Raw genomic sequence first — 24,903 nt, forward strand, 5'->3', positions numbered from 1 at the left:
TGTTATATAATTTAATCAATAATTCGAAATTAGATTATTAGATTAATTACCTAACCCCAAATTGGTAAAATTCCTAAAATTCACCCCGGACCCACGTGCTTGGATGTAATAATCCGAAATATTTTATACACTTATTAATTAGGAGATTGGAGAGCTAATTTAATTTGTAAATATTGGGATCAAATATTAAGTTGTGGAAGGAAAGTTTGTTACTATATGAGATATGGTACTATTAAGTGGCTAGTGGCTAACTTTTGAACCATGCTTATATAGTTAACTTTGGCTAATTATTAAATAAGGAGTAGTCCAAGCCCATTCTTTTGTTGCTACAATATTTTTGTAACCTAGGGATTAGAGAAAAAAAAGAAAGAAACATAAGGCGTAATAAAAAAAAAAAAAAGAGAGAAGAAGAAACAGAGCAAAAGAGGAAGCGAAACATTCAGGACCATTAACGGCGGCGAGTAAAGCCATCACTGTGTGAGCTTTTCACAGATTGAGGCCATTGGAGGCCGTTTGGTTGGTGTTCTAGGCGTTGCAAGGTTGGAAAACTTCTCTGTTAGCGAGGTAAGTGAGACTTCAAGCTTTGATACTTGCTTTTCTAAAACCCGTTTTAAAAATGTATTTTCTCTGCCCGGTCCATGTGATGGGACAAACGTGCGCTTGGAAGAATCGGTGGTCTTAGACTAGCCGTAAATATATTATTTTATGGAAAATAATATTATTTTATAAGTTGTTTTATAGTTGATACGACTGTGCGCCATGAGGTTGAAATTGATAGTTTGATTCGGTTGTGCGCCATAGTGTTGAGTTTGATGCGGCTGTGCGCCATGATGTTGAGTTCGATACGGTTGTGCGCCATGATGTTGAGTTTGATACGGCTATGTTCCATGATGTGTTTGATACGGCTGTGCGCCATGATGTTGAGTTTGATACGGCTGTGCGCCATGATGTTGAGTTCGATACGGCTGTGCGCCATGATGTTGGGGCATTGTGTATGCCTTTGTACATCACCCGAGCATTGTGTATGCTTCTTGATATATTTGGGGCATTGTGTATGCTTCAGTGAGCATTGTGTATGCTCTGTTACATATTTGAGGCATTGTGGTGCCGTTGTGAACTCGTAGGTATGTTGGTAAATTTCTTTCACTGCAATTATGATAAGTCTTTAGTGAGTATCCTTGTTGGTTAATTCTTAATAACTCTGTTGATACGCATATATTGAGTTATTGTATAATTATCATATTTACTATATCATTCGTGTTGTAGTGTGTTTGTATTTTCTAACACTTGTTCCAAAGGTATTTAAAGTGGCGGGTCGAGGATCTTACTGGGTTATATTTACGTATAACTCACTCCTTATATGCATCTCTATGCAGATATCGTTGCGAGAGATAGAGCTAGTGGCTGACGAGTTTGTTCGAGTGGATCCTATTGCTGAGGTGAGCCATCGCATTGTTCGTGGAGGCTTTCTTTTCAGACTTACTTAGTTCGTGTTAGTTATTTCCTTTTTCTTTGGGGTTTGCGTACCCGTCAATAAAACTCATGTTACTCTGTTAGATGCTTCATGGTCTTAGTGTGGGATTTGGGCTATAGTTTTATTATTTGAATGATTGTTGGTTTTTCTATCGATTAACTAAGGTATTGGGCGATAATCATTTCCTCCTAAATTATTAATAATGCAATTAGGCCTGTATTTGTTTCTCTCAGTGTTTGTGTAAATGGTTAAATGTTAGAGAAAGGGGTTCGCCTGGCAGGTGGTGTTAGTTGGGTGCCAGTCACATCTAGGGTGTAGTTTGGGACGTGACAAAGTTGGTATCTGAGCCAAGTTTTAAGTCCCGAGTCATGGAGCAGTGTTTAGTAGAGTCTTGCTCATGGGTATGTAGGCGCCCATACTTATGATCTTGAGTCTACTAAGCATTTATGATGTTTTCCCTTCTTTCATTCCTTGATCGTGTGTTGAGATAACTTGAGTTTGACTTTGGATTGTTTCTTTCGCAGATGGCTAGGACACGCACACCCTCATCTGTTAGATGTTATGCTGGACGTGGTACTTCCCGAGGTGGTGGTCAAGTTGGAGCTCATCAGACTAGAGCTTAGACTAGTAGACAGGCCGCTCCTCAACCTGAAGTTGTGAACACGGGTCAATCTCAAGCTACTATGCCAGATCGAGTGCAAGAACAAGTGGTTCATGATGCTCCACCACCAGTCCCAGTTGATGTGCCTACTATTACCTTACATGCAGATGTAGTGGTGAGGTTGTTGAATGTGTTGGAGGCGTTAGTGCCTACTCAGGGTGAACTTCCAGCTCCCCAGACTACTTCGCAGGCGCAAACACAAGTTCACCTGAATGTTGCAGCTCCTCAGATGGCCCCTCATTAGGTCGTTCAGCCAGTTGCAAATACAGGGCAGTCTAAGGATCTTAAGAGTTTCATGGATCTTAAGCCACCATAGTTTGGTGCTACACATGCTTCTATTGAGCCCCAGAAGTTCATTCAACATTGTGAGAAGATACTATCTACTTTGGGGCTGAAAGAGATTCGAGGGGTGGAATTTTCCACTTTTCTATTTTCATGATCTGTAGAGTCATGGTGGAATTCAGTTCAGAGAGGTAGACGAGCTGGGTTGCCACCTATTACTTGGTCAGCGTTTTCAGATATGTTTATGGATAGGTTTGTTCCACTGAGCAAGCGAGACGACATGAGACGTCAGTTCGAGCAACTGCGCCAGGGCAGTATGACGGTTACGGAGTATGAGGCTAAGTTCACTGACTTAGCTAGTTATGCACCTTTTCTAGTTGCAGATGAGAATGAGAAGGTGAGGAGGTTCGTGGATGGTCTTGAGCATCTTTATCGGGGTCCTGTGGTTAGGGATGTTCGAGGTAGTTTGTACAAAGAGGTAGTGGATACTGCTCTCCGTTATGAGTCTTATCAAGAGAGGGACATGACCGAGCGAGAAAGCAAAAGGGCTCGTAGCGCAGACAGGTTTAGTGGAGCTCCATCTGAGGGCAAGAGTAGTTTTAATCATGGGCAGTCCAGACCTGCTCCGTCAGAGTCAGTGGTGCAGTCTTCTAGGAGTGCTTATCCAGCTAAATAGGGGCAACAACATATATAGAGGAAGGATAATGGCTCATATCAGTCAAGTGAACATCCGAGGGGCTTGTTTTGCAACAGATGGTCGTTGTTTTGGAACAGATGTGGCTTGTTTTACTTGTGGTCAAAAAGTACATATTGCTAAGTATTGTCCTAGAGGATATTCTGCTACTAGCCATGCTAGTCCACATCCGCAGAGAATGTTTACAGGTGCACAAACTCAGACTCAGCCAGCTAGAGCCGCTCCACAGGTTGCTCGTGGACAAGGTCGACAGGGTACACAGGCTGCTCAAGGAGCGGGTGGATCACCGAGATTCTTTGATATGGCCAGATAGGATGCCGAGTCATCTAATGCAGTAGTCACAGGTATTATCACTATCGGTTCTTATGGGGCTTACACTCTTATTGGTCCTGGTTCTACGTATTCATATGTATCTCCATATTTTTCCATATACTTAGAGCGAGGAGTTGAGTCTCTTAATGTGCCTTATATTGTGGTGACCCCAGTGGGGGAGACTATATCTGTGGATAGAGTCTATAGAGACTGTGTGATATTTATTCATGGGAGGGACACCATAGTTGATCTACTAATATTTCCTATGTCCGACTTTGATGTAATTATGGGTATGGATTGGTTAGCGTCATGTTATGCTTCAGTTGATTGTCATTCCAAGCTTATACGTTTTGATTTTCCTGGAGAACCATGTTTAGTGTGGAAAGGCATAACTCCTCTGACTCAGGGAAAGATAATATCCCATGTAAAAACACGTCGAATGATTAATAATGGGTGTTTGGGTTTTATTGCTACTGTTCATGATACACGCTTAAAGGATGTTACTATTGATAGTGTTCCAGTGGTTGGTTCGAGAATTTGCTGATGTATTTCCAGAAGATTTACCCAGGCTGCCTCCGACAAGAGAAATTGAGTTCAGTATTGATTTGGTGCCAGGAACTCAACCTATCTCTATTCCTCCATACCGTATGGCTCTAGCGGAGTTGAGAGAATTAAAGGTTCAACTTCAAGAGCTACTTGATAAGGGGTTGATCAGGCCCAGTGTGTCGCCTTGGGGTGCACCTGTGTTATTTGTTTAAAAGAAAGATGGCACAATGAGAATATGTATTGATTATATGCAGCTGAATAAGGTGACGATCAAGAATAAATATCCGTTGTCACGTATTGATGATCTATTTGACTAGCTACAGGGTGCAACTCATTTTTCAAAGATTGACTTGAGATCGGGTTACCATCAGCTGAGAATTAAGACCGAGGATATAGCCAAGACAATGTTTCGGACCAGGAACGGGCATTTTTGAATTTTTTATGATGTCCTTCGGGCTTACTAATACCCCCGCAACATTTATGGACCTCATAATAGGCCATTCTTAGATCATTTTGTGATTGTATTTATTGATGACATTTTGGTCTACTCTCGAAGTGAGGCGGAACATGAACAACACTTGAGAGTTGTGCTATAGACATTTAGGGAGCGAAAGCTTTATGCCAAGTTCTCAAAGTGTGAATTTTGGTTGGATACAGTTTCCTTTTTGGGACATGTGGTGTCACGAGATGGGATTCAAGTTGATCCAAAAAAGATAGAGGCAGTTCGATATTGGCCTCGACCCACTACTCCTACAGAGATACATAGCTTATTAGGCCTAGCCAGATATTATAGAAGGTTTGTTGAGGGTTTCTCAAAGATAGCCACTTCATTGACTCGATTGACTCAGAAAGGTGTAGCATTTCAGTGGTCAAATGAGTGTGAAGAAAGTTTTCAGAAATTGAAGACCGCGTTGACTACAACTCTGATTTTGACACTACCTACAAGTGTAAGGAGTTTTACTATTTATTGTGATGCGTCTCGAGTCGGTTTGGGTTGTGTGCTGATGCAGAATGGCAAGGTAGTAACTTATGCTTCTCGGCAGCTAAAGAACCATGAAAAGAATTATCCAACTCATGACTTGGAATTAGTTGCGATCGTATTTGCACTTAAGATCTGGTGCCACTATCTTTATGGTGAGCCGTGTGAAATCTACACTGATCACAAGAGTCTGCAATACATACTCAAGCAAAGAGATCTGAATCTGAGGCAGAGACAGTGGTTAGAATTACTTAATGATTATGATCTTACTATTTTATATCATCCCGGGAAGGCGAATGTGGTGGCAGACGCCTTGAGTAGAAAGTCTATGGGTAGCTTGGCCCGATTTACTGCTGAAGAACGACTTATGGTTATAGATATTCAGGCGTTGGCCAATCGAGGAGTGCGTATTGATCATACATTGTCGGGTAGATTACTTGCGGGTTTGGTAGCACAATCATCCTTGGTTGGATAGGTCAAGGCTCGTCAATTTGAAGATTCCCATCTTGCTAAAATCCGAGATCGAGTGAAAAATGGCGGTGTTAATTCATTTGCTATTGAAAGTGAAGGTGTGTTACGTCGACATGGTAGATTGTGTATCCCCGTGGTAGGTGATGTGAAGCAGTTGATTCTCGAAGAGGCTCATAACTCCCGCTACTCTATCCATCCAGGTGCTACTAAAATGTATCAAGACTTGCGTGAATTGTACTGGTGGAAATGTATGAAGTATGATATTCTGAAACATGTGACTAGTTGCTTAAATTGTCATCAGGTGAAATATGAGCACCAAAAAATAGGTGATGATGCAGAATTTGATTATCCCAGAGTGGAAGTGGGAAAGGATTACTATGGATTTTGTAGTTGGGTTGCCACGTACTTTTAAGAAATATGATTCAGTATGGGTGATCGTGGACAGACTCACAAAGTTCGCACACTTCATACCAGTTCGAGTTACTCATACTGCAGAACAACTAGTAGAAATATACCTCCGTGATATAGTTTGGCTTCATGCTGTGCCTATTTCTATAATATCAGATCGGGGTGCACAATTTACTACTGAGTTTTGGAATTATTTTTAGAAGTCATTGGGTTCTCAGGTTGAGTTGAGCACATCTTTCCATCCACAGATGGATGGACAGTCCGAGCGGGTTATTTAGATCTTGGAGGACATGTTTAGAGCTTGTGCAATTGATTTTGGTGGTCATTGGGACGATCAGTTGCCGTTAGCAGAGTTTGCTTATAATAACAGCTATCGGTCGAGTATACAAATGGCGCCGTTTGAAGCTCTATATGGTCGTAAATGTCGTTCACCAGTTGGATGGTTTGAACATGGTGAAGCCCAACTATTGGATCCGAATTTGGTTCAACAAGCTTTGGAGAAAGTTACATTGATACGAGAACGACTTCGGACCGCTCAAAGTAGACAAACAACCTATGCAGATAAGAGAGTTCGTGATTTGGAGTTCATGAAAGGAGAAAAAGTCTTTTTGAAGGTGTCTTCTATGAAAGGAGTCATGAGATTCGGGCGCAAAGGAAAGCTAAGTCCGAGGTATATTGGTCTGTACGTGATTTTAGATCGAATCGGTTCGGTGGCGTATAAACTTGCCTTGCCTCTGAGGTTATCTGCGGTCCATCCCGTATTTAATGTGTCTATGCTTAGGCGATATGTTCGTGAAGATAGTCATAAGATTCAACCAGAGGATGTGGAGCTTGATGAGAACTTAACTTATGAAGAAGGTCCGATAGCTATTCTTGATCAGCAAGTGTGGCAATTGAGATCAAAAAAGGTTGATTCAGTGAAAGTATTATGGCGTAACCATCCAATAGAGGAAGTTATGTGGGAGTCCAAATCAGACATGCAAAGCAAGTACCCCCAGTTGTTTGAGACGTCAGGTACGCTTTCTAACTCGTTCGAGGACGAACGCTTGTTTAAATGGGGGAGAATGTAATAGTCCGAAATATTTTATACACTTATTAATTAGGAGATTGGAGAACTAATTTAATTTGTAAATATTGGGATCAAATATTAAGTTGTGGAAGGAAATTTTGTTACTATATGAGATATGGTACTATTAAATGGCTAGTGGCTAACTTTTGAACCATGCTTATATAGTTAACTTTGGCTAATTATTAAATAAGGAGTAGGCTAAGCCCATTCTTTTGTTGCTTCTATATTTTAGTAACATAGAGATTAGAGAAAAAAAAGAAATATAAGGGGTAATAAAAAAAAAGAAAAAAGAAGAAACAGAGCAAAAGAAGAAGCGAAACATTCAGGACCATTAACGGCGGCGAGTAAAGCCATCACTGTGTGAGCTTTTCACAGATTGAGGCCATTGGAGGCCATTTGGTTGGTGTTCTAGGCATTGCAAGGTTGGAGAACTTCCATGTTAGCGAGGTAAGTGAGACTTTAAGCTTTGATACTTCATTTTCTAAAACCCGTTTTAAATATGTATTTTCTCTACCCGGTCCATGTGTTGGGACAAGCGTGCACTTGGCATAATCGGTGGTCTTAGACTAGCCGCAAATATATAATTTTATGAAAAAAATATATTATTTTATAAGTTGTTTTATAGTTGATACAGCTGTGCACCATGAGGTTGAGTTTGATAGTTTGATTCGGCTGTGAGCCATGCTGTTGAGTTTAATACGGCTGTGCGCCATGATGTTGAGTTTGATACGGTTGTGCGCCATGATGTGTTTGATACGAATGTGCGCCATGATGTTGAGTTTGATACGAATGTGCTCCATGATGTTGAGTTTGATACGGTTGTGCGCCATGATGTCGGGGCATTGTGTATGCCTTTGTATATCACCCGACCATTGTGTATGCTTCTTGATATATTTGGGGCATTGTGTATGCTTCAGTGAACATTGTGTATGCTCTGTTGCATATTTGAGGCATTGTGGTGACGTTGTGAACTCGTAGGTGTGTTGGTATGTTTATTTCACTGCAATTATGATAAGTCCTTAGTGGGTATCCTTGTTGGTTAATTCTTAACAACTCTGTTGATACGGGGCTGAGTGTTGGCCCGTTAAAAACTCACATAACCAGAAGATGAAAGTAGCAGAAATAAGGATGTTGCGGTGGATGTGCGGGCACACTATGATAGATAAGATTAGGAATGATGATATTCGGGAAAAGATGCACGTGGCTCCCATTGATGAAAAGATGCGGGAAGAGAGGCTTAGATGGTTCGGACATGTTCAAAGGAGAAGCCCAGATGCTCCGGTACGGAGGTGTGAGCGGCTGGTTATGGAGGGCACAAGAAGAGGTAGAGGGCGGCCTAAGAAGTATTGGGGAGAGGTGATCAGGCAGGATATGGCGAGGCTCCAGATTTCCGAGGACATGACACTTGATAGGAAGATGTGGAGGTCGAGTATTAAGGCTATAGGTTAGGAGATAGTTGAGTCGTGCCTTACTTCGTACTATTGTGGGACTAGCCATGTAGGGTTTTTATCTAAGATAGCTAGTGACAATGTTTTGCCTTACTATTTTGCTTTTCAGTGCATGTCCTATTTACTAGCTATCGCTTTTGCTTTGCATCTTTCTTTTAAATTTCATAGTGTTCTTATTTTTATTATGATTGTTGTGGTGATACTAATATTGTCTCCCTTTGCTTTGCATCTTTCTTCTGGATTTCATAGTGTTCCTATATTTCCTATGATTGTTGTTGTGATACTAATATGGTCTCCTTTTGTCTTTTTGTTTTTTGAGACGAGGGTCTTTCGAAAACAACCTCTCTACTCCTTCGGGTTAGGGGTAAGGCCTGCGTACACACTACCCTCCCCAGACTCCATTAATAAGATTTTACTGGGTTGTTGTTGTTGTCTGTTGATACGCATATATTGAGTTATTGTATAATTATCATATTTACTATATCATTCGTGTTGTAGTATGATTGTATTTTCTAACACTTGTTCCATAGGTATTTAAAGTGGCGGGTCGAGGATCTTACCGGGTTATAATTACGTATAACTCACTCCTTACCTGTATCTCTATGCAGATACCATTGCGGGAGATAGAGCTAGTGGCTGATGAGTTTGTTCGAGTGGATCCTATTGCTGAGGTGAGCCATCGCATTGTTCGTGGAGGCTTTCTTTTCAGACTTACTTAGTTTGTGTTAGTTATTTCCTTTTTCTTTGGGGTTTGCATACCCGTCAATAAAACTCATGTTACTCTGTTAGATGCTTCATGGTCTTAGTGTGGGATTTGTGGTAGAGTTTTATTATTTGAGTGATTGTTGATTTTTCTATTGATTAACTAAGGTATTGGGCGATAATCATTTCCTCCTAAATCATTAATAATGCTATTAGGCATGTATTTGTTTCTCTCAGTATTTGTGTAAATGGTTAAATGTTAGAGAAATGGGTTCGCTTGGCAGGTGGTGTTAGTTGGGTGCCAGTCACATCTAGGGGCTAGTTTGAGACGTGACACTGGATTCCGAAAATTTTCATAGGAAATCGTCACCCATAACCTTAAGAACTCAAACATACAATTTTCATCACATTCCATAACCATTTTCGTGGTTAAAATCTCATTTTTATCAAAATCTAAGTTTTTTATCTAAACCCTTGATTTACACAATTTACATGTTATAATCTACTCATAATCTATGTATTTAACTCACAATAGGTAGAATTAACTTACCTCTAAGTTGCTAGGTGAACACCCATCTCAAGAAGCTCCAAAATAGCCCAAGAATGGAGAAAATTGGCACAAAAATGGCTAAGCCCCGTGTTTAAGACATTCTGCCTAGCTTTGCTGACAACTTCTTCGCGAACGCGGTAAGTGCCTCGCGTTCGCGAAGGCAAAATTTTACCAGCCCTAAAATACTCTTTGCGAACGCGACAGAGGTCTCGCGAACGCAAAGGCTTGCCTGGCCTACCCTTCGCGAACATGTGGACTCCTTCGCGAACGCGAAGGGTGAAATACGCGTAGGCCTAGGATCCCAAGCTTCGCGAACGTGACGTCCTTCACGCGAACGCGAAGGGCAATTGCCCAGATCCCAAATTCCTTCATCCTGAATGCGAGAGTCCTTCCGCGTTCGCGAAGAAGGAAACCAGAACTGGAATTTCTGTTTTTTTCAACTTAGCTCCGGGTGTTTCAAAACTCACCCGAGCCACTTGCGACCCCGTCTAAATACACCAACAAGTTTATAAACATAATACAGACCTGCTCGAACTCTCGTAATGCGTAAATCAATAACGAAACCAAGAATCGCACCCCAAAATCGAATTGAATCAAAATATGAACTTCAAGTTTCCAAATTGCCCTGAACTCTCCGAATCATACTTAGACTACTCAGAATAACACCCAATTTTGCGTGCAAGTCTTAAATTACCATACGGAACTATTCCCAGGCTCGGAATTCCAAACGGACCTCGATTACTCCAAAACATACTCCAAACCAAATTTAAATAACCTTAAAACCTTTAAATAGTCAACTTTCACTGTTAAGCGCCGAAACGTTCCCGGGTTGTCCAAAACCCGACCTGAACATACGCCCAAGTCCAAAATTATCATACGAACCTATTGGAACCGTCAAATTACAATTCCGAGGTCGTTTACTCAAAACGTTGACCGAAGTTAAACTTGGCCTTTTAAAGCCAAACTAAGGAACCAAATGTTCCGATTTCAACTCGAACCTTTCCAATTTCTGAACTAACCATCCCCGCAAGTCCTAAAACAGTAAAAGCACATTCGAGGAATCTTATTTAGGGGAATGATTCTAGAAGAAAAAATGACCGGTTAAGTCGTTACAGAAAGTTGTCTATTTTCTGTAATAAAGAAATAAACTTTATTTCTGTAATAAAGAAATAAAGTTGTCTATTTTCTGTAATAAAGAAATGATTCTTTTTGAACGGATTAATAAAGAAATATAAATAGCCACATAAAATAGAACAAAGAGAGTAAAAAGGAAATCAAACAGCCACTGATTGTAATCTCTAATTAATAAAAGACATGTTAGTCATTAGATAATATATGCATAACTAGTATACAATTTATATATATTAATTAACAAATATAAATATTTTTTGCCCACAACTAAATCTAAATGTGTAACTTTCCCATAAAAAACAGAGCGGGATGAAAGCCCACTAATTAATAAAATGGACATTGATTATATCCAAAAGAATTTTAACACAGCGGCCTATGTCACGAATAGAACAACATATAAGAATTTATATAAGGGATTTCTAAACGAAGCTTCTGAAGAAGAAAAAAAGCCCGACGTTTCTGCGAAGCTATCAAAATAAGAATTTATATTGAGAGAAGGAGAGAGGAGGAAAAATATAAGGTACTAATGCCTTCTTATTTCAATTTAATGTTAGTATTATTGGTAGTTTGAATTAAATTGTTTTAATTGGGACCTGGATATAGTGAAAATTCAACCAAGATATAGACTGAATTGAGAAAGTTAGGGTTTAGAATGTAGCAATGTTTGAGGGTCTTGTGACTTAGATCACATGTTTGAGCCATGCGCAATGCCAACTAAGCCTGGTGTTTACCTGAAAAAGAGTAGAGGGGAGGACACATTATACCTGAGTTTCTAAAACTATTTTTGGTCATTAGTAAAAAACTTCAGGATTGCACCCAAGGGGTACTTATAGCATAGTGGTCAATGAAGCGAGTTGAGGCAAAAACTCTAAGTGATTTCTTTCTATTTGTCTAAACCTTGGTGAACAGAATTACTTAGTGTGAGCACCTAACACTTAGTACCTGTGTTGGTGGAAGGTAACACTAGCAAGTAGGATTTAGAATTGAAGGATTTGTAAACTAGGGTTACTTGAATTGGGAGGATTCATGGGAATTGTGAGATAGGAGAGACTTAGTATTAGTAAATAATGACGAGATTGTAATACCTAAGAAATGAGTAGCCCTAAATTGATGAATGGGGAATGTCCTATCTCGAGCAACGGACACATAGGAACTAACTAAATTTGACAGAATTGAACTGATTATGTTGGTAGTTCATGAAGTTGATACATAGATTAGTTTTGTGATGATATAAGATAGTTGAGGAAGTGGAACACATTGTTCGTGGTGACAACTTAGCTATTTCATCACGAGTGAAGTGAATGAAACCTTACCATGATTTGTATTTCTACTACTGACATGATTTATGCTTTCATTGCATTGACTTGGATTTGACTAGCTTAACCCCTTGCTATATGGTTTGAAATATTGCATATGGAAAAAGTTCTTTGCATTATATTATTTAGAAATAGTTTTGAACTATATTGATGTTATTTAATAAACCGTTTCTTGAGATATTTATTGTTACTAGATACGGATTTTTCACGTAACGTGAAATTACTTATCGTTACTTGAAATGTATCTACCGTTGCAAGCATTTTACTGAAGTTTATTTCATGATATGAATTGATATGGAACTGGAATCCCTGGTATCCTCTTAATCCCTGGAATCCTGACACCAACGAGAACCTCCCTAATTTTGGTTCCTCAAATTTCAGTACAGGTGATCCCTGCATTAGTTCGTCTGGGCGAAGAGCGTTACTCATTTGTTATCATATTTTCTTTAAACTCTTAAAGTTACTCCATTTGTTCATTGCATGAATGTTTTGATTATCATAAGATGTATAGGTATGCCTTAAACTTTCTGTATTATTGTGTTACAAACATATGGTTATTAGTAGTAGTTGTGACTTGTTTTAATTGGTGCTTGTTGTGTTATATGATTTAGCTGAGACTGGAAAATTTCTATATTCCTAGAAATAAGGAAAGTTTGTCCATCTTTTAAAAAATGAAATTTCTGGTAACTAGCTTACTCGGGGACCCTATTCCCTAAGGTCAGTCACATCCTTAGATTGGGTCGTGACACATAATTTCTTAATTATTTTGAAATTAATGTGTAAATGATACACAAATTAATACAAATCATGACTTGTAATATGTAAAAGTAATTAATAATAGTGACAAGAAACTTGATATTGAAGAAATAGTAAAAGTTGTTCAGTACTTAAAGCCTAAAGGTTATGCTACAGTTGTATCTTTCCGCTGTTTAAGTTCCTAAGGGAAGTGTCATAGAATATTTACACTGGGGATGTATTGTTATCTTTTGTACTATTTTTACGATTTAGATTTTACATTTCTTTTCTTTAGCTGATCAGCTTAATTTACCAAGGTCTAAGACAGTTAAATCGACCGGATCAAGCACGTAATCCAACACCAAAGATGTATGACAATGATGCATATGGCTCCTTCTTTAGTAGATTTATGTGTTCAGAAGGCAACAGATAATGTTAGATTTCTTGGAGATGTTGGTGAAACAGAGTTTCATCTTCTTCAGCGTATTTTGCCTCACTGTTCTCTTGAGCAGTTGATTCATGTAGAGAATTTAACACAAGTAAGAAACTAAACTGCTTAGCTTCTTCCTCTTTTTTCAACATTATACATCATGTTTGATTCAGTGCTCAACATCTGGCTTAATTCAGGGAAGAGATCTTAGTCCTGTAACTGATAAACTCTGAAAGAGATTTTACAAGATTCAGTTTGGTGAAAAAAGCACAAATCAGGTTGTCCAAGACATGAAGCTAAGGAATGTAACATTCAAATGGAAACAATTGTATGAGGTGATTTACCTTTTTTTCTTTCTTTGTCCCATTTTATGTAATACTATAATTTTCTAGGGAGTCAAACAAGTTCATTTCTTTTAGCAGTTTGAATTGTTAACTATGCTGCTTAGTCCTTTTACTTAGTTCCTGCATATGTCAATTTTATTTTAAAAAACTTGAAATATTTATGTCCGAATTCATATTGGAAGTTGGTGCTTTGATGCTCGTATTCCGAACTTCTTCACATAAAGCGGGATGAAGGGAGTATATTTTATGTTCCGTACTTCTTTATTACAGTGTTATCAAAGGCGCGCTTAATCCCTGAAGCGAGGCTCAAAATATGTTGAGCTCTTCACCTCGTTTTGTGGGCACTTTAGTATTGCATCAAGGCTCTGAGACATACTTTTCCTTACCAATTAATGTAATCCTGAAAAGGCAACATTAAACAATTGGTATTTTACTTTATCATAATTTTTTTCTAATTTCTTTGTCCATATATTTGTTATCCATGCTTATAATTATTAGTCTTGGACTACATATACATATTTTTACTTTTTCTCCAGTTGCGCTTTTTTTCACTAAAGCCCACACATTATTTGCGCTTAAAGCCCCAATGGACCTTAGAGTTTTTTTGTGCTTTTTGCCTTTGATAACACTGCTTTATTATGAACTTCAAGTGATTATGTTACGAATTATGTGAAATGTTTCAGCCAGCACGAAAAATCAGTTATGGTTTTCTTATTTTTTTCAATATATAGTAACTTCATAATGCAGGCAAAGAGGTTACTCTAGTGGTGAACACCCTCCACTTCCAACCAAGAGGTTGTGAGTTCGAGTCACCCCAAGAGCAAGGTGGGAATTCTTGGAGGGAGGGAGCCGGGGTCTATCGGAAACAGCCCCTCTACCCCAGGGTAGGGGTAAGGTCTGCGTAGACACTACCCTCCCCAGATCCCACTAGTGGGATTATACTGGGTTGTTGTTGTTGTCATCATAATGCTGGCAAAGTTAGAAGAACCGGAAGAAACTCAACAGAAGTTATTCAAAAGAATTGGGCAGTACTTATACCTAAAGGAAGATGGTAAGTAAGCACTTTGCTTCTGTTTTTGATTGTTCTTTCATTTGTTCTCTTTCAAAAGCAGTGGAAATTGCCTCGTATTGTTGTCATCTTAAACTAGTATTATATGATAAGTCGATTTTATATCATTTAATTAGTTAATTTTCCTTAGTAAGTAGTAAGTCTTTGGCTTGAGAATTGAGAGTGGTTTTCTATCAGAATCTTATCTACTTTCTGCAGGTACTGCAAGATTGTAATATCAGAAGAATTTTTGGGAAAAGAAATCACAAGAAGAAAATAGAGGTGAAGCTCGGAACTGGACATTTGTCGGTGTGTCGACGCCCTTCCTCATAGCTGCAGCACCAAGAAATCAACTAAGAATAGGTAGTGTAGATATTGGGAAGAGGAGATGGGGAGAGCAATGACAAGACAAAATTAGTGGCAAAAACATAGTCATGATTTGAAGTCTATGAGTTCTGTCGTTGCCACCTAACCCATTATTCATTTAGTTACTATTAAGTTTGCGATTAAATATTTATACATATTTAGTGAATTTCGTAATACAAATACAGGGTTTAAACAAAAGCTACTGGATTCGTCTGAACCGATACCTAATATTATAGCTTTGCCTTGACTAGTGGTTGAAGAAACTTTTATTCAAAAAACTATTGGACTGTAAAATTGTGGTGCAAGAGTACTAGTAACATTTTAAAACTTTACACATGGTTAGTTCTAACCTGTATACTTTGGTTACCTGTTTTCAAGATTCTTGAGATAGGATTTATTTTCAGGGGGTCTCATGCTTAATCAAATATGTAATGATCAAGTCTGAAAATCAAGAAAAGAACTGAAATCAACTCACAGTCTTTGAGCTTCGAGTTTGTCCATGATTTTCACAAGTAGATATGGCAATGGGACAGGGCGGTTGCGGTGTGGATTGAACCTTAATCCGCATCCGCAACTATTTCCACCTGCCACGCTCCGATACGACCATTTTCATTTTTATCTATCTATCTATTAGTGAAGGTATATATGAAGGAAGGAATCCATCAAAATGGCTAGTAGACCGAAACTAATTACATTTGTTATTCAAAAAGTGTCTAAAATATGTATATTATATGTGTATGTACAAATATATATATTTTGTTTGCTGTTATTTTTGTGAGTGCTAAAATTATGCATTTCTCTTTCTTTCTAATCACCTCAAATTATACGGAAAGGCATGCCGGATAGACGGTATATAATTATCTGCACAAGTGTTTATATCAAATTAAGGAATTTAACCTTACTGATCTAAAATTAAAGTGAAGATACATATTACTCAACCATAATTAAATAATTAATAAATATATGTACGAATTACATTTATTACTTTAGTGTAAATAGTAAATTTTTGCTACCATAGCAACAATACCTGCAATTAGGGGTGTACATAGACCGGGTTAGTTCGATTTTTATCAAAACCAAACCAAACCAACTATATCGGTTTGGATTGGTTCGGTGTCGGGTTTTTTTGAATTTTTTATTACTTAAATATTATTTCAATCTTACTTTGTTAGATATTTGATAAGTAAATATATATTTAGTAAAAATATAAAAAATTGACAAACATATTATCGATTAAAATATTCTTATGGGAGAATTCTATTAGTAACACATAATGGTTATTTTTTTAGTCGTCTCACAATAATTTTTTGTTGATGTATACTTTCAGGTTAACCGAATGTAGTAATTAAACATAAAAATCAATATGATACCTAAATATTAATAATCACTTCACATTCGAAAAAGATATAAGAATTTAATAGATTTTAACATATGATATGAATATGGAAGAACAAAGAGATAAACGCATTTCAGTAACACTTGATAAGAAAGTGATCATACAACCTATTATTTAAGGTCAATAAATATGAAACACTTCATATTCTATTAAAATTTATATCCCCCAAGAGAATCCCAAATATTTCTAGATATTTTTTAAAGAAAATTCTATATAAAATCTTAAATGTATATATAAAAATTATATATTTATATGTCGGATTGGTTCATATTTTTTTCTCAATAACAAACTAAGTCGGATTTTTTAATCGGTTTGGTTTGACTTTTCGGTTTGATGCAATTTTTCGGTTCGATTTGTACATTCCTACCTACAATTATAATAATAATATATTCAGTGTGATTCCACACGTGAAGTTTGAGAATGTTAGTGTGTATGCAAACTTTATGTTATGTGAGATAAAAAAGTTATCTCCCGAAAGATACTCGAGTCAAAAAACCGTTTTCAATACCGGTTTGAAAATACAAGAGCAGGGACATAACAATACCTGCAATTAATAGTACTGGTTTGCCCGCGTGAGGGGTTTGACATTATTGTGTTTTTGCTTCGTCCATGCTCCATTATGATAATGACTGAATGAGAGAACGAATGGAGTACTCAACAACAATAATAACAATATATCTAGTATGATTTTACAAGTGACATTCAGAGAAGATGCGGTGTACATAGACTTCTACATAAGATAGAAATTGCTTCCAATAGACTTTCGGCTAAAGAAAAGCGTTAATAAGTTGGATGGTAAGTACTAATTCACCATAATCAGAGGTTTCCTATTTGAGTTCCGGATATGGAGTTGTCTTTATTAGACAATGCTTCCCCGCCCCCTCCAGGGGCCTCTCCTTCACTCCCAAATATGAAACTTTTGGGTTGTTTTAGATTTAATCGGGCTTTAATACATATACCGATACCAGATGAAAATCTAAAAAAAAAGAATAAAAGGAAACCATTTTCAAAGACACAATGTGGACAAAACTATAGCGATGGCTCATTCACTATACAAAACATGAAAATAGTAAATTGATGGTACTTTATAGAGTAGCTAGTGACAAGTGATTGAGTGAACATTACTTGCACTCCGATTGGGAAAAAAGCATAGACTTTTGCTTTTGTTCCTTTTCTACAAAAAGCGTACGGTGGAATATTTATTCCTTTCAAAAATGGTTCCTTTCTCTTCACTCCCTCGACCTAACAGTATCATTTTGTCACTTATACAGTCATTCAAATAGTTAAAAGATGTAGGGAATTAGCATTTAGTTCGAGTAATCTATCGGGGTTACCCAGTTGGTTTGGAGGGCGGTTATCCATACGGATGATCTGAGATCGATTCCCCCCTCAATGCCTTCTGGGGTTGAGCTTGTCGCACAGGGCTTGCCTAGTGCGGTTTACATCCTCTGTGTAGTTTGCACGCTATTACACAGAGGGAGGTTTACCCAGTGCTCATCACAAAGTGCTCACCCGAAGGGTAGAGGCTGTGGCAGAGGTTGTAACGGCTGCGGATTTCCCCTCTTACCAAAAAAAATCTATATCTTTAAAGAAAGTTATACCTCCTCTTTATATTCTCATTCGTTGGTTGGTATCCGGTGTCTGTTTTAGAGCTCGACTAATTTGATTTTATGTCGTATAAGGCCTATTATAGGAGGAAGTGCTACCTATCTGAAATTTTTTTCATTTTCATAGCTCGAACCCGAAATCCTCCGGTCACACATATTTGACCTTTTGGCAAATTGATTTTATTTCAAATTTTTTGAGATATTAAAAAAGCAAAAAATCATTTATATTATTTATTATTAATTCTCCAAATTTACCCTTATTATTCCGATTACTGGAGTGTTAGTTACATAAGACGTTTAGAAGAGATAAGGGGTATTTTAGACAAATACTCCTTCAAAGTATTAAGCATCTTCTTAAGAGTCGTGATGTGTGGCTATAATTCCATAGTTTTGTACATTATGTGCCTTGCATTTTACATGCTTTAATGATAAATTATACTTTATTTGCGCATAATGGAATCTATTTTATGTGTAGATGAATTGGAGATGAAAGTAGAGCAAAAGGGATACTTAAACGTTGAAAGTGTGCTCGAGAACAGTGAAAAAGAGAGACCTGGCGAGGCCAGCCAAAGGCCAGGCTGAACCAGGCTTTAGCCTGGCGAGGCCAGCCAAAATCCAGGCGTTAGGCTGGCGACGCCAGGCCTGAGGCCAGGTCCAATCCGAGTTTTGAAGACTTAATTCGTTTCCGGATTTGACTAGGACTTGACCTTCACGTTTAGGGTTTCTTATACACATATAAATAGACCTAAAAACACCACTTGGAGGGACTTTGGGCAGCCAGAGGCAAGAAGAGTTGGTGGAATCACCTATTGGGAGTTAGAATCATCGATTTCTACATCTTTTCATCTTTACTCTATATTTTAATTATGCAAAATATTTGGGATATTGTTACTATGAGTATGAGTAGCTAATTTATTATCTAGGGTTTTGATGGAACCTATTGGAGGATGATTTTCTTGTTACGTTAATATAGATTTGCCGTAGTATTTTCTCTATTTGTTCAACTATATTATTCTTGTAGTTGATTGAATGGCCCTCAATTAGCTGTGCCTATTTAGTATGTATTACTCGGGAGAGAGTGCATATTTAGGTAGTTTCTGAACAACATCACTCCTATATGGGGGATCAATACGAAGGTTTAAAGGTGGGATTAAGGATAACGAAACCTTGGTGTGATCTGAGTGAGTTGTACTTAATGCCAGCTAGCGTAATTCGGGAGAATATGTCTAGTAAATTGTGATAATTACTCGGGAGAGAGTTACGACAGTTAGAGTACCCATGATCGGTAGAGAAGACTTAGGCAAATTTATAGGAAACATAGCGAAAAGGATTCCGACAATTGGGAAAATCATAACTCTAGACCTCCTTAGTCTTGTCTAGAATTTCATCCATGTTAGTTGATAATTTTACTGTTTTATAATATTTGCTAATTAACTAGTAGAAATAAAAATAAAATCTTTATAACCAGAAAATTATTCGAACGTGTGTTTCTTTGCAATATTGAACAGTTGTAGTTAAGCCTTAGTTCTCTGTGGGATTCGACTCCGGACTTGTAAACCGGATTATATTTGTAACAACCGCTTAGTTCTTTTTATAAGGCATAGTTGGGCGAACTCAAATTTTGGCGCCGTTGCCGGGGAGCTAACGGTTTAGCTGTAGGTGTATATATAGCTAGGTTGCAAGTTTGAACTTTTATTTTTGCTTTCTTGTATTTGATTTTTTTATTTTTGTTTTACTTGTTAATTTTAAAAATATGGCGTCTTGGAATTATGTGAGTTTTGATGTTGGTAATTCTACTTTTGATCCTCCTTATGCATATAGTGGAGGAAACCACTCTTGGCAAAATTATCATAATATTTCCGAGAGCGAGTTATGTGCACCAACTCAATCTTATGTATGGAATGTGTGTGATATGTGTGGTGGTCAAGATGGTCACTTTCATGGTTGTGCTTATATTTCTTATGTTTCCCCAACCCCTTACTTTGATGGTTCTTCTTTTTCTTGTGAAGTTAATAGGAACAAAGAACCAGGGATGATGACCTGAAAGAGATCAAGGATATGCAAAAGTACTTTGTGGAAAAATATGATATGTTAAAGTGCCTTGTGGAACAAAATAGTAAAAGACAGCTGCAGATAGAAAGGCAAGAGGAAACTATTCACAACTTGAAAGTTCAAGTGAGTCAACTGGTTGAAGATCTTAATGCTCAACAAGCCAATATTGTGAATAGTATCCAAGAAGAGCGTGAATTAGATGCAGAAATTGAGGTACCAATAGAGGGGTCCATAGTAGAACACCAACAATCAATCAAACTAGAATTTGAGGATGCCGATGTTGTAGAAAAGATACTAGAGCCAAGCAAGGACATTGATGATACATATTTAGTTGACTCTAGTGTCATTAGTGTTGAGGATGTAGACAATCCCAATGTTCATGTAGTTGAGTGCATTGGTCCACACTCCAAGCATTTTTCCACATTGTGTTTGGATGATGATATAGAAATAGAGTCATCCGAGCCACTCGAGGAGTCAAGGAATGAGGAACAAGGTGCTTACATTCTGAAATTCTTCTTGCCAGAAAGTCGAAAATAGACATCTCATCTAAAGGCCAAGAAGTATAGAATACTACATTATTTTATTGGGCCAGTCAGATTCGTTCCACCACCCCAAGAGCATGATCATAAAGAAGAATCAAAACTTGGGGTCTAATTCATAAGTTCAAAGTGGAGGCGGAAAGTGATTCGCATCGTACTGCGATGTTAAATCAAGTGCTTGTTGGGAGGCAACCCAGCTTTACTGATTTCTTTTATTTTTTTTATTATTGTAGTATCAATTTTTGATTTTCTAGGAGCATGGAAAGCAAGCCATTGGAAGGATGCAACAGTAAACCAGATGGTTGGAACTAAGCGTGAGGTACCCGCACGAAGGATCAAGCCTGGGAGAAGTCTAAGTACCCCATGAGCTGCTGGTGCTTCGGCCTTTGGCCTACCAGGGAGTTTCTCTTACCCTTTTATTACTTATGGTGTGCATTGGGGACAATGCACAATTTTAAGTGTGGGGTGAGGAGATTGTCTAGGTGACTTTCTATGCTATTTTAGTTGTGTTAGTGTAATTGAATATTTTCTTTTTAGAAAACAAAAATAAAAAAGATTGGACTTTTCCCGACGATGGATCTATTAGACAATTTTATTGAGGGATTTAATTCTAAAAATAAAAAATAAAAAAAAAGATTTTCTTTGTAGGTAGTGTAGTAATTCCTCCTTGGTTTTTCTTTATGCCACGGTTCTTTTCCTAGAGTTTTGTTTGAACCGGGTGTAGTTAGTTTTATTTTTTTAGGAGTAGGAGCTAGTGTGCAATGAATTGAATTGCAGCGATATATCTTAGGTTTGTTATGCCTTGAGAATAGTTAGTACTATGGTTGTGACGCTTAGGCTCGATTTTTGACTCTCGCATAAGTACCTGAAATCGTAGATTCTTAATTTTTCTTAACTGCTTTGACTAGAGTATCACGATGAAACCAATCCCGAGTGAGTAATGTGCCATGTGTGTGTGAGTTTTGTATGTATTCTGTGCATTGTATTTGATGTCTAGAACTTGCCCTGTGTGTGTGCGCAAAGCGAAATAGTAGTCTTGTTCAGTCTGAGAAGTGATATAGGCATTTCTTTGTTAAGCCAGATATATATAGTTTACCCACCTAAAAGTTATGTGACGTAGTTAACCCCTTTGAGCCTGTAATCCTGTTTCTTTGGCAACCACACTACAAGCCTTACCCAATTGTTTGAATTAACCATCTATTTGAACTTTTTCACCTCTAATGAGCACTTGAATTATTATGAACTTTGTAAAAGTTAAAGTGTGGAGTGGTTGGCTTGGTTTTTGAGTGGAACTAAGGAAATAAGGAGAAAGGTGCACTATTTTGAAAACGTAAGAGCCTCTTGGATTGAAAAAGAAAGAAAGAAAGAAAAGAAATAGTTGTATTGCTAGGAAAAAGAATATTCTTTGATAAGTGGCGACTCTTAATATAATTATGCTTAAAGAAATATGGGGTAATATAAATTGAAGTGAAGGTGGAATGTTTGGTTTGGTATAAGTATGGGATGTGTGTCAAAGTATATGTATTGAAGTGCTTAAGGGAGGTGTAGTCACTCATATCCAAATGTATCCTATCCAACCTGCAGCCTACATTACAACCAATGAAAGTCCTACTTGATCTTAGACTAGATGAACTCAATTAGTAGAGTATTACACTACGGGCAAGCCTATGGTGCATCATTTGTGGCATATGAATGTTATTTCTAAGAGCGAGTGAATTTTGTCTATCTTGAGTTCCTATGTTCTTAAAATTCATTGTGTGTGGAACTAAGCTCTTTGATTGAGTGAGGGCACATGATTCATAAAGAAAAGGTAATGTTGTTGACATCCATGTTTAGAGTAGGTAAGTGAATTGTGAATAAGGCATGGTATTTGTGAGTCGAATCTTGAGGCGAGGATGTCACACTTGTGTGCTTAAACTATTTTTAAAAAACAATTCTTGGTGTAATGAGTTAGGAGAATTGCTTAAAAATATCGTGTCTATAAGTGTAGTTTGATTGCTCGAAGACGAGCAATGTTTAAGTGTGGGGTATTGATGTGTGGCTATAATTTCATAGTTTTGTACATTATGTTGTAATGACCCGACCGGTCATTTTGAACATTTGCACTTCGCTCGGTTATTTGAGGGCATGAGTAGCTCCGTATGATGTACTTTGACTTGTGTGAATCGTTGGTTTCGGGTCGCAGGTATTTCAGAATCGAATTGGAAGAAGGAATTTCATTGTTGAAGCTTTAAATTGGGAGAGTTGACCAAAATTTGACTATTTAGCATTCGATCTCGGATTCGAATTCTGATAATTCCAATAGCTCCGTATGGTGATTTTGGGCTTAGGAGCGTGTCCGGAATATTATTTGGAGGTCCGTAGAGGAATTAGGCTTGAAATGCCGAAAGTCTAATTTTTGAGAAGTTTGACCGGGGGGTTGACTTTTTGATATCGGGGGTCGGAATCCGATTCTGAAAATTGGAATACCTCTGTTATGTCAGTTGGGACTTGTGTGCAAAATTTGAGGTCAATCGGACGTAATTTGATAGGTTCCGGAGTTGTTTGTAGAAATTAGAAATTTCAAAGTTCATTAGGCTTGAATTGGGGTGTAATTCATGGTTTTAGCATTGTTTGAGGTGAATTGAGGATTCGACTAAGTTCTTATGATGTTTTAGGACTTGTTGGTATATTTGGTTGAGGTCCCGAGGGCCTCGGGTGAGTTTCGGATGGTTAACAGATCAAAATTGAACTAGAACAACTGTTGCAATTTCCTTCTGTTGGAAATTGCTTCTGCCCAGATCGAGCTCAGGGTCGAGGGCCACGACCGAAGCCCAGATCGAGCTCAGGGTCGAGGGCCATGATCGAGCCCAGAGTCGAGGGCTACGATCGAAGGCATGATCGAGCCCAGAGTCGAGGGCCACGATCGAAGGCATGATCGAGCCCAGGGTCGAGGGTCACGGTTGAAGGCCGGTTCGAAGACATAATCGAGGGCCAGGACAGAGAACCAGGATCGAGGACTTCGATCGAAGGCCAAGATCGAGGCAAAACCGAGGATGTCTAGGCAGAATTATAAAAACAGGGACTTCGTCCCATTTGCCATTTTTGACAAATTGGAGCTTGAGGAGAGGCGATTTTTTTAAATATATTTTTAAGGAAAACTTGAGGTAAGTCCCTTGTGATCATTTTTACTCCATAATATTGAATTATCATCGAATAATCCGAGTAGATTACATGATTTTGAGGTGTAAATCGGAGTTTGGAACTTAGAAATTTGGAAATAAGATTTGTAGATTTGAGGGTCGAGTTGAGGTCGGATTTTGGTAAAATTGGTATGGGTAGACTCGTGGTTGAATGGGCTTTCAGTTTTTTAACTTTCGTAGGATTCCGAGATGTGGGCCCCACAGGCAATTTTTGAGCTAATTTTGGGTTTTGATCTAATTTTATAGTTTTTCTTGTGAAATTCATTCCATTAGCGCGTATTGATGGCATTGTACTGATTTTGAATAGATTCGGAGTATTTGGAGGCCGAGTCCAGAGGCAAGATCATTGCGGGATAGAGATTTGACCGGTTTGAGGTAAGTAACGATTGTAAATCTAGTCCTGAGTGTATGAAACCCCGAATTTCGTATCATTTTACTATTTTGAAATGACGCACCTGCTAGGTGACGGGCGTGTGGGCGTGCACTGTTGGGGATTTTCAACTTGGTCCGTCCCGTAGCAACTGTAAAGTTGCATACTTTGTTGAAACCATTGATACTTATATATTTTAGAAAGATTTTCTGTAAATTGGGCTGAATGCCATGTTTGGGCCTTGTGCCAATGCGGTTTGGACCCTTAGGGGCTGTTTCTTACCATCCTCTCACTGTATTCGATTGAAAAACTATACTCAGTCATGTTTATACTTGTTTACCGCATAACTCAGTTTTATGACTTTATTTTTGATGCATATAAATGTTTTGGGCCGAATGCCCTGTTTTACTGAAATGCCCGAGTGGCTTGATTTGTGAGGATGAGTGTGGATCAGGGCTTCCCGCCTGCAGCATACTTATGACTGAGTGAGGCCGAGGGCCTGATTGGTGAGGATGAGTGTGGATCGGGGCTTCCCGCCTGCAGCATACTTTATTATTATCGCACGTGAGTTGTCCTTGCAAATTATAGCGCTTGGGCTGAAGGAGCCCCTCCGGAGTCTGTACACACCCCCAGTGAGCGCAGGTACCTACTGAGTGCGAGTGCTGAGTGCCGAGTGCTGAGTGACTGGGAGGCAAGAGCGATTGTGAGGTATGCCCGAGTGGCAAGAGTGATTGTGAGGTATGCTCGAGTGGCAAGAGTGATTGTGAGGTATGCCCGAGTGGCACGAGTGA

At 38.3% G+C, this 24,903-nt stretch overlaps 1 protein-coding gene and 2 long non-coding RNA genes across 5 annotated transcripts in view; all 3 read left to right on the forward strand.

Annotated features, from left to right (window-relative positions):
- Window positions 1-1,652, forward strand: part of LOC138896751 (uncharacterized) — a 137,485-nt gene extending 135,833 nt beyond the window's left edge. Inside the window, exon 2 of the long non-coding RNA XR_011410161.1 lies at window positions 809-1,652. This is a non-coding gene — a long non-coding RNA (uncharacterized lncRNA). The remainder of the gene's footprint in view (window positions 1-808) is intronic.
- A 4,465-nt stretch (window positions 1,653-6,117) lies between these two features.
- Window positions 6,118-9,193, forward strand: LOC138896798 (uncharacterized). The gene is made up of 5 exons (XM_070182127.1): window positions 6,118-6,497; window positions 6,609-6,750; window positions 7,272-7,343; window positions 8,953-9,015; window positions 9,134-9,193. Exons 1-5 carry the CDS (start codon window positions 6,118-6,120, stop codon window positions 9,191-9,193), a joined length of 717 nt encoding a protein of 238 aa, XP_070038228.1.
- A 1,919-nt stretch (window positions 9,194-11,112) lies between these two features.
- LOC104088954 (uncharacterized) lies at window positions 11,113-15,164 on the forward strand. Of its 3 annotated transcripts, none has more exons than XR_011410159.1 (4): window positions 11,113-11,247; window positions 13,096-13,317; window positions 13,406-14,603; window positions 14,820-15,164. It is a non-coding gene; the product is annotated as an uncharacterized lncRNA (long non-coding RNA). The 3 variants fall into 3 exon arrangements; XR_011410160.1 differs by having other exon boundaries at window positions 13,406-13,543; window positions 14,300-15,164; XR_011410158.1 differs by having other exon boundaries at window positions 13,406-15,164.
- Window positions 15,165-24,903: the final 9,739 nt, after the last annotated feature.

This window comes from Nicotiana tomentosiformis, chromosome 8 (genome assembly GCF_000390325.3).
Source record: "Nicotiana tomentosiformis chromosome 8, ASM39032v3, whole genome shotgun sequence".
Lineage (NCBI taxonomy): Eukaryota > Viridiplantae > Streptophyta > Magnoliopsida > Solanales > Solanaceae > Nicotiana > Nicotiana tomentosiformis.

What these genes read in the sequence shown, in the direction of transcription:
- LOC138896798 (XM_070182127.1), top strand. Translation starts at nt 6,118, where the DNA reads ATGTTTAGAGCTTGTGCAATTGATTTTGGTGGTCATTGGGACGATCAG. An exon ending in AAAGGAAAGCTAAGTCCGAG is followed by an intron (nt 6,498 to 6,608) that starts GTATATTGGTCT and finishes GTCTATGCTTAG; the next exon opens with GCGATATGTTCGTGAAGATA. An exon ending in GAGTGGATCCTATTGCTGAG is followed by an intron (nt 9,016 to 9,133) that starts GTGAGCCATCGC and finishes TTACTCTGTTAG; the next exon opens with ATGCTTCATGGTCTTAGTGT.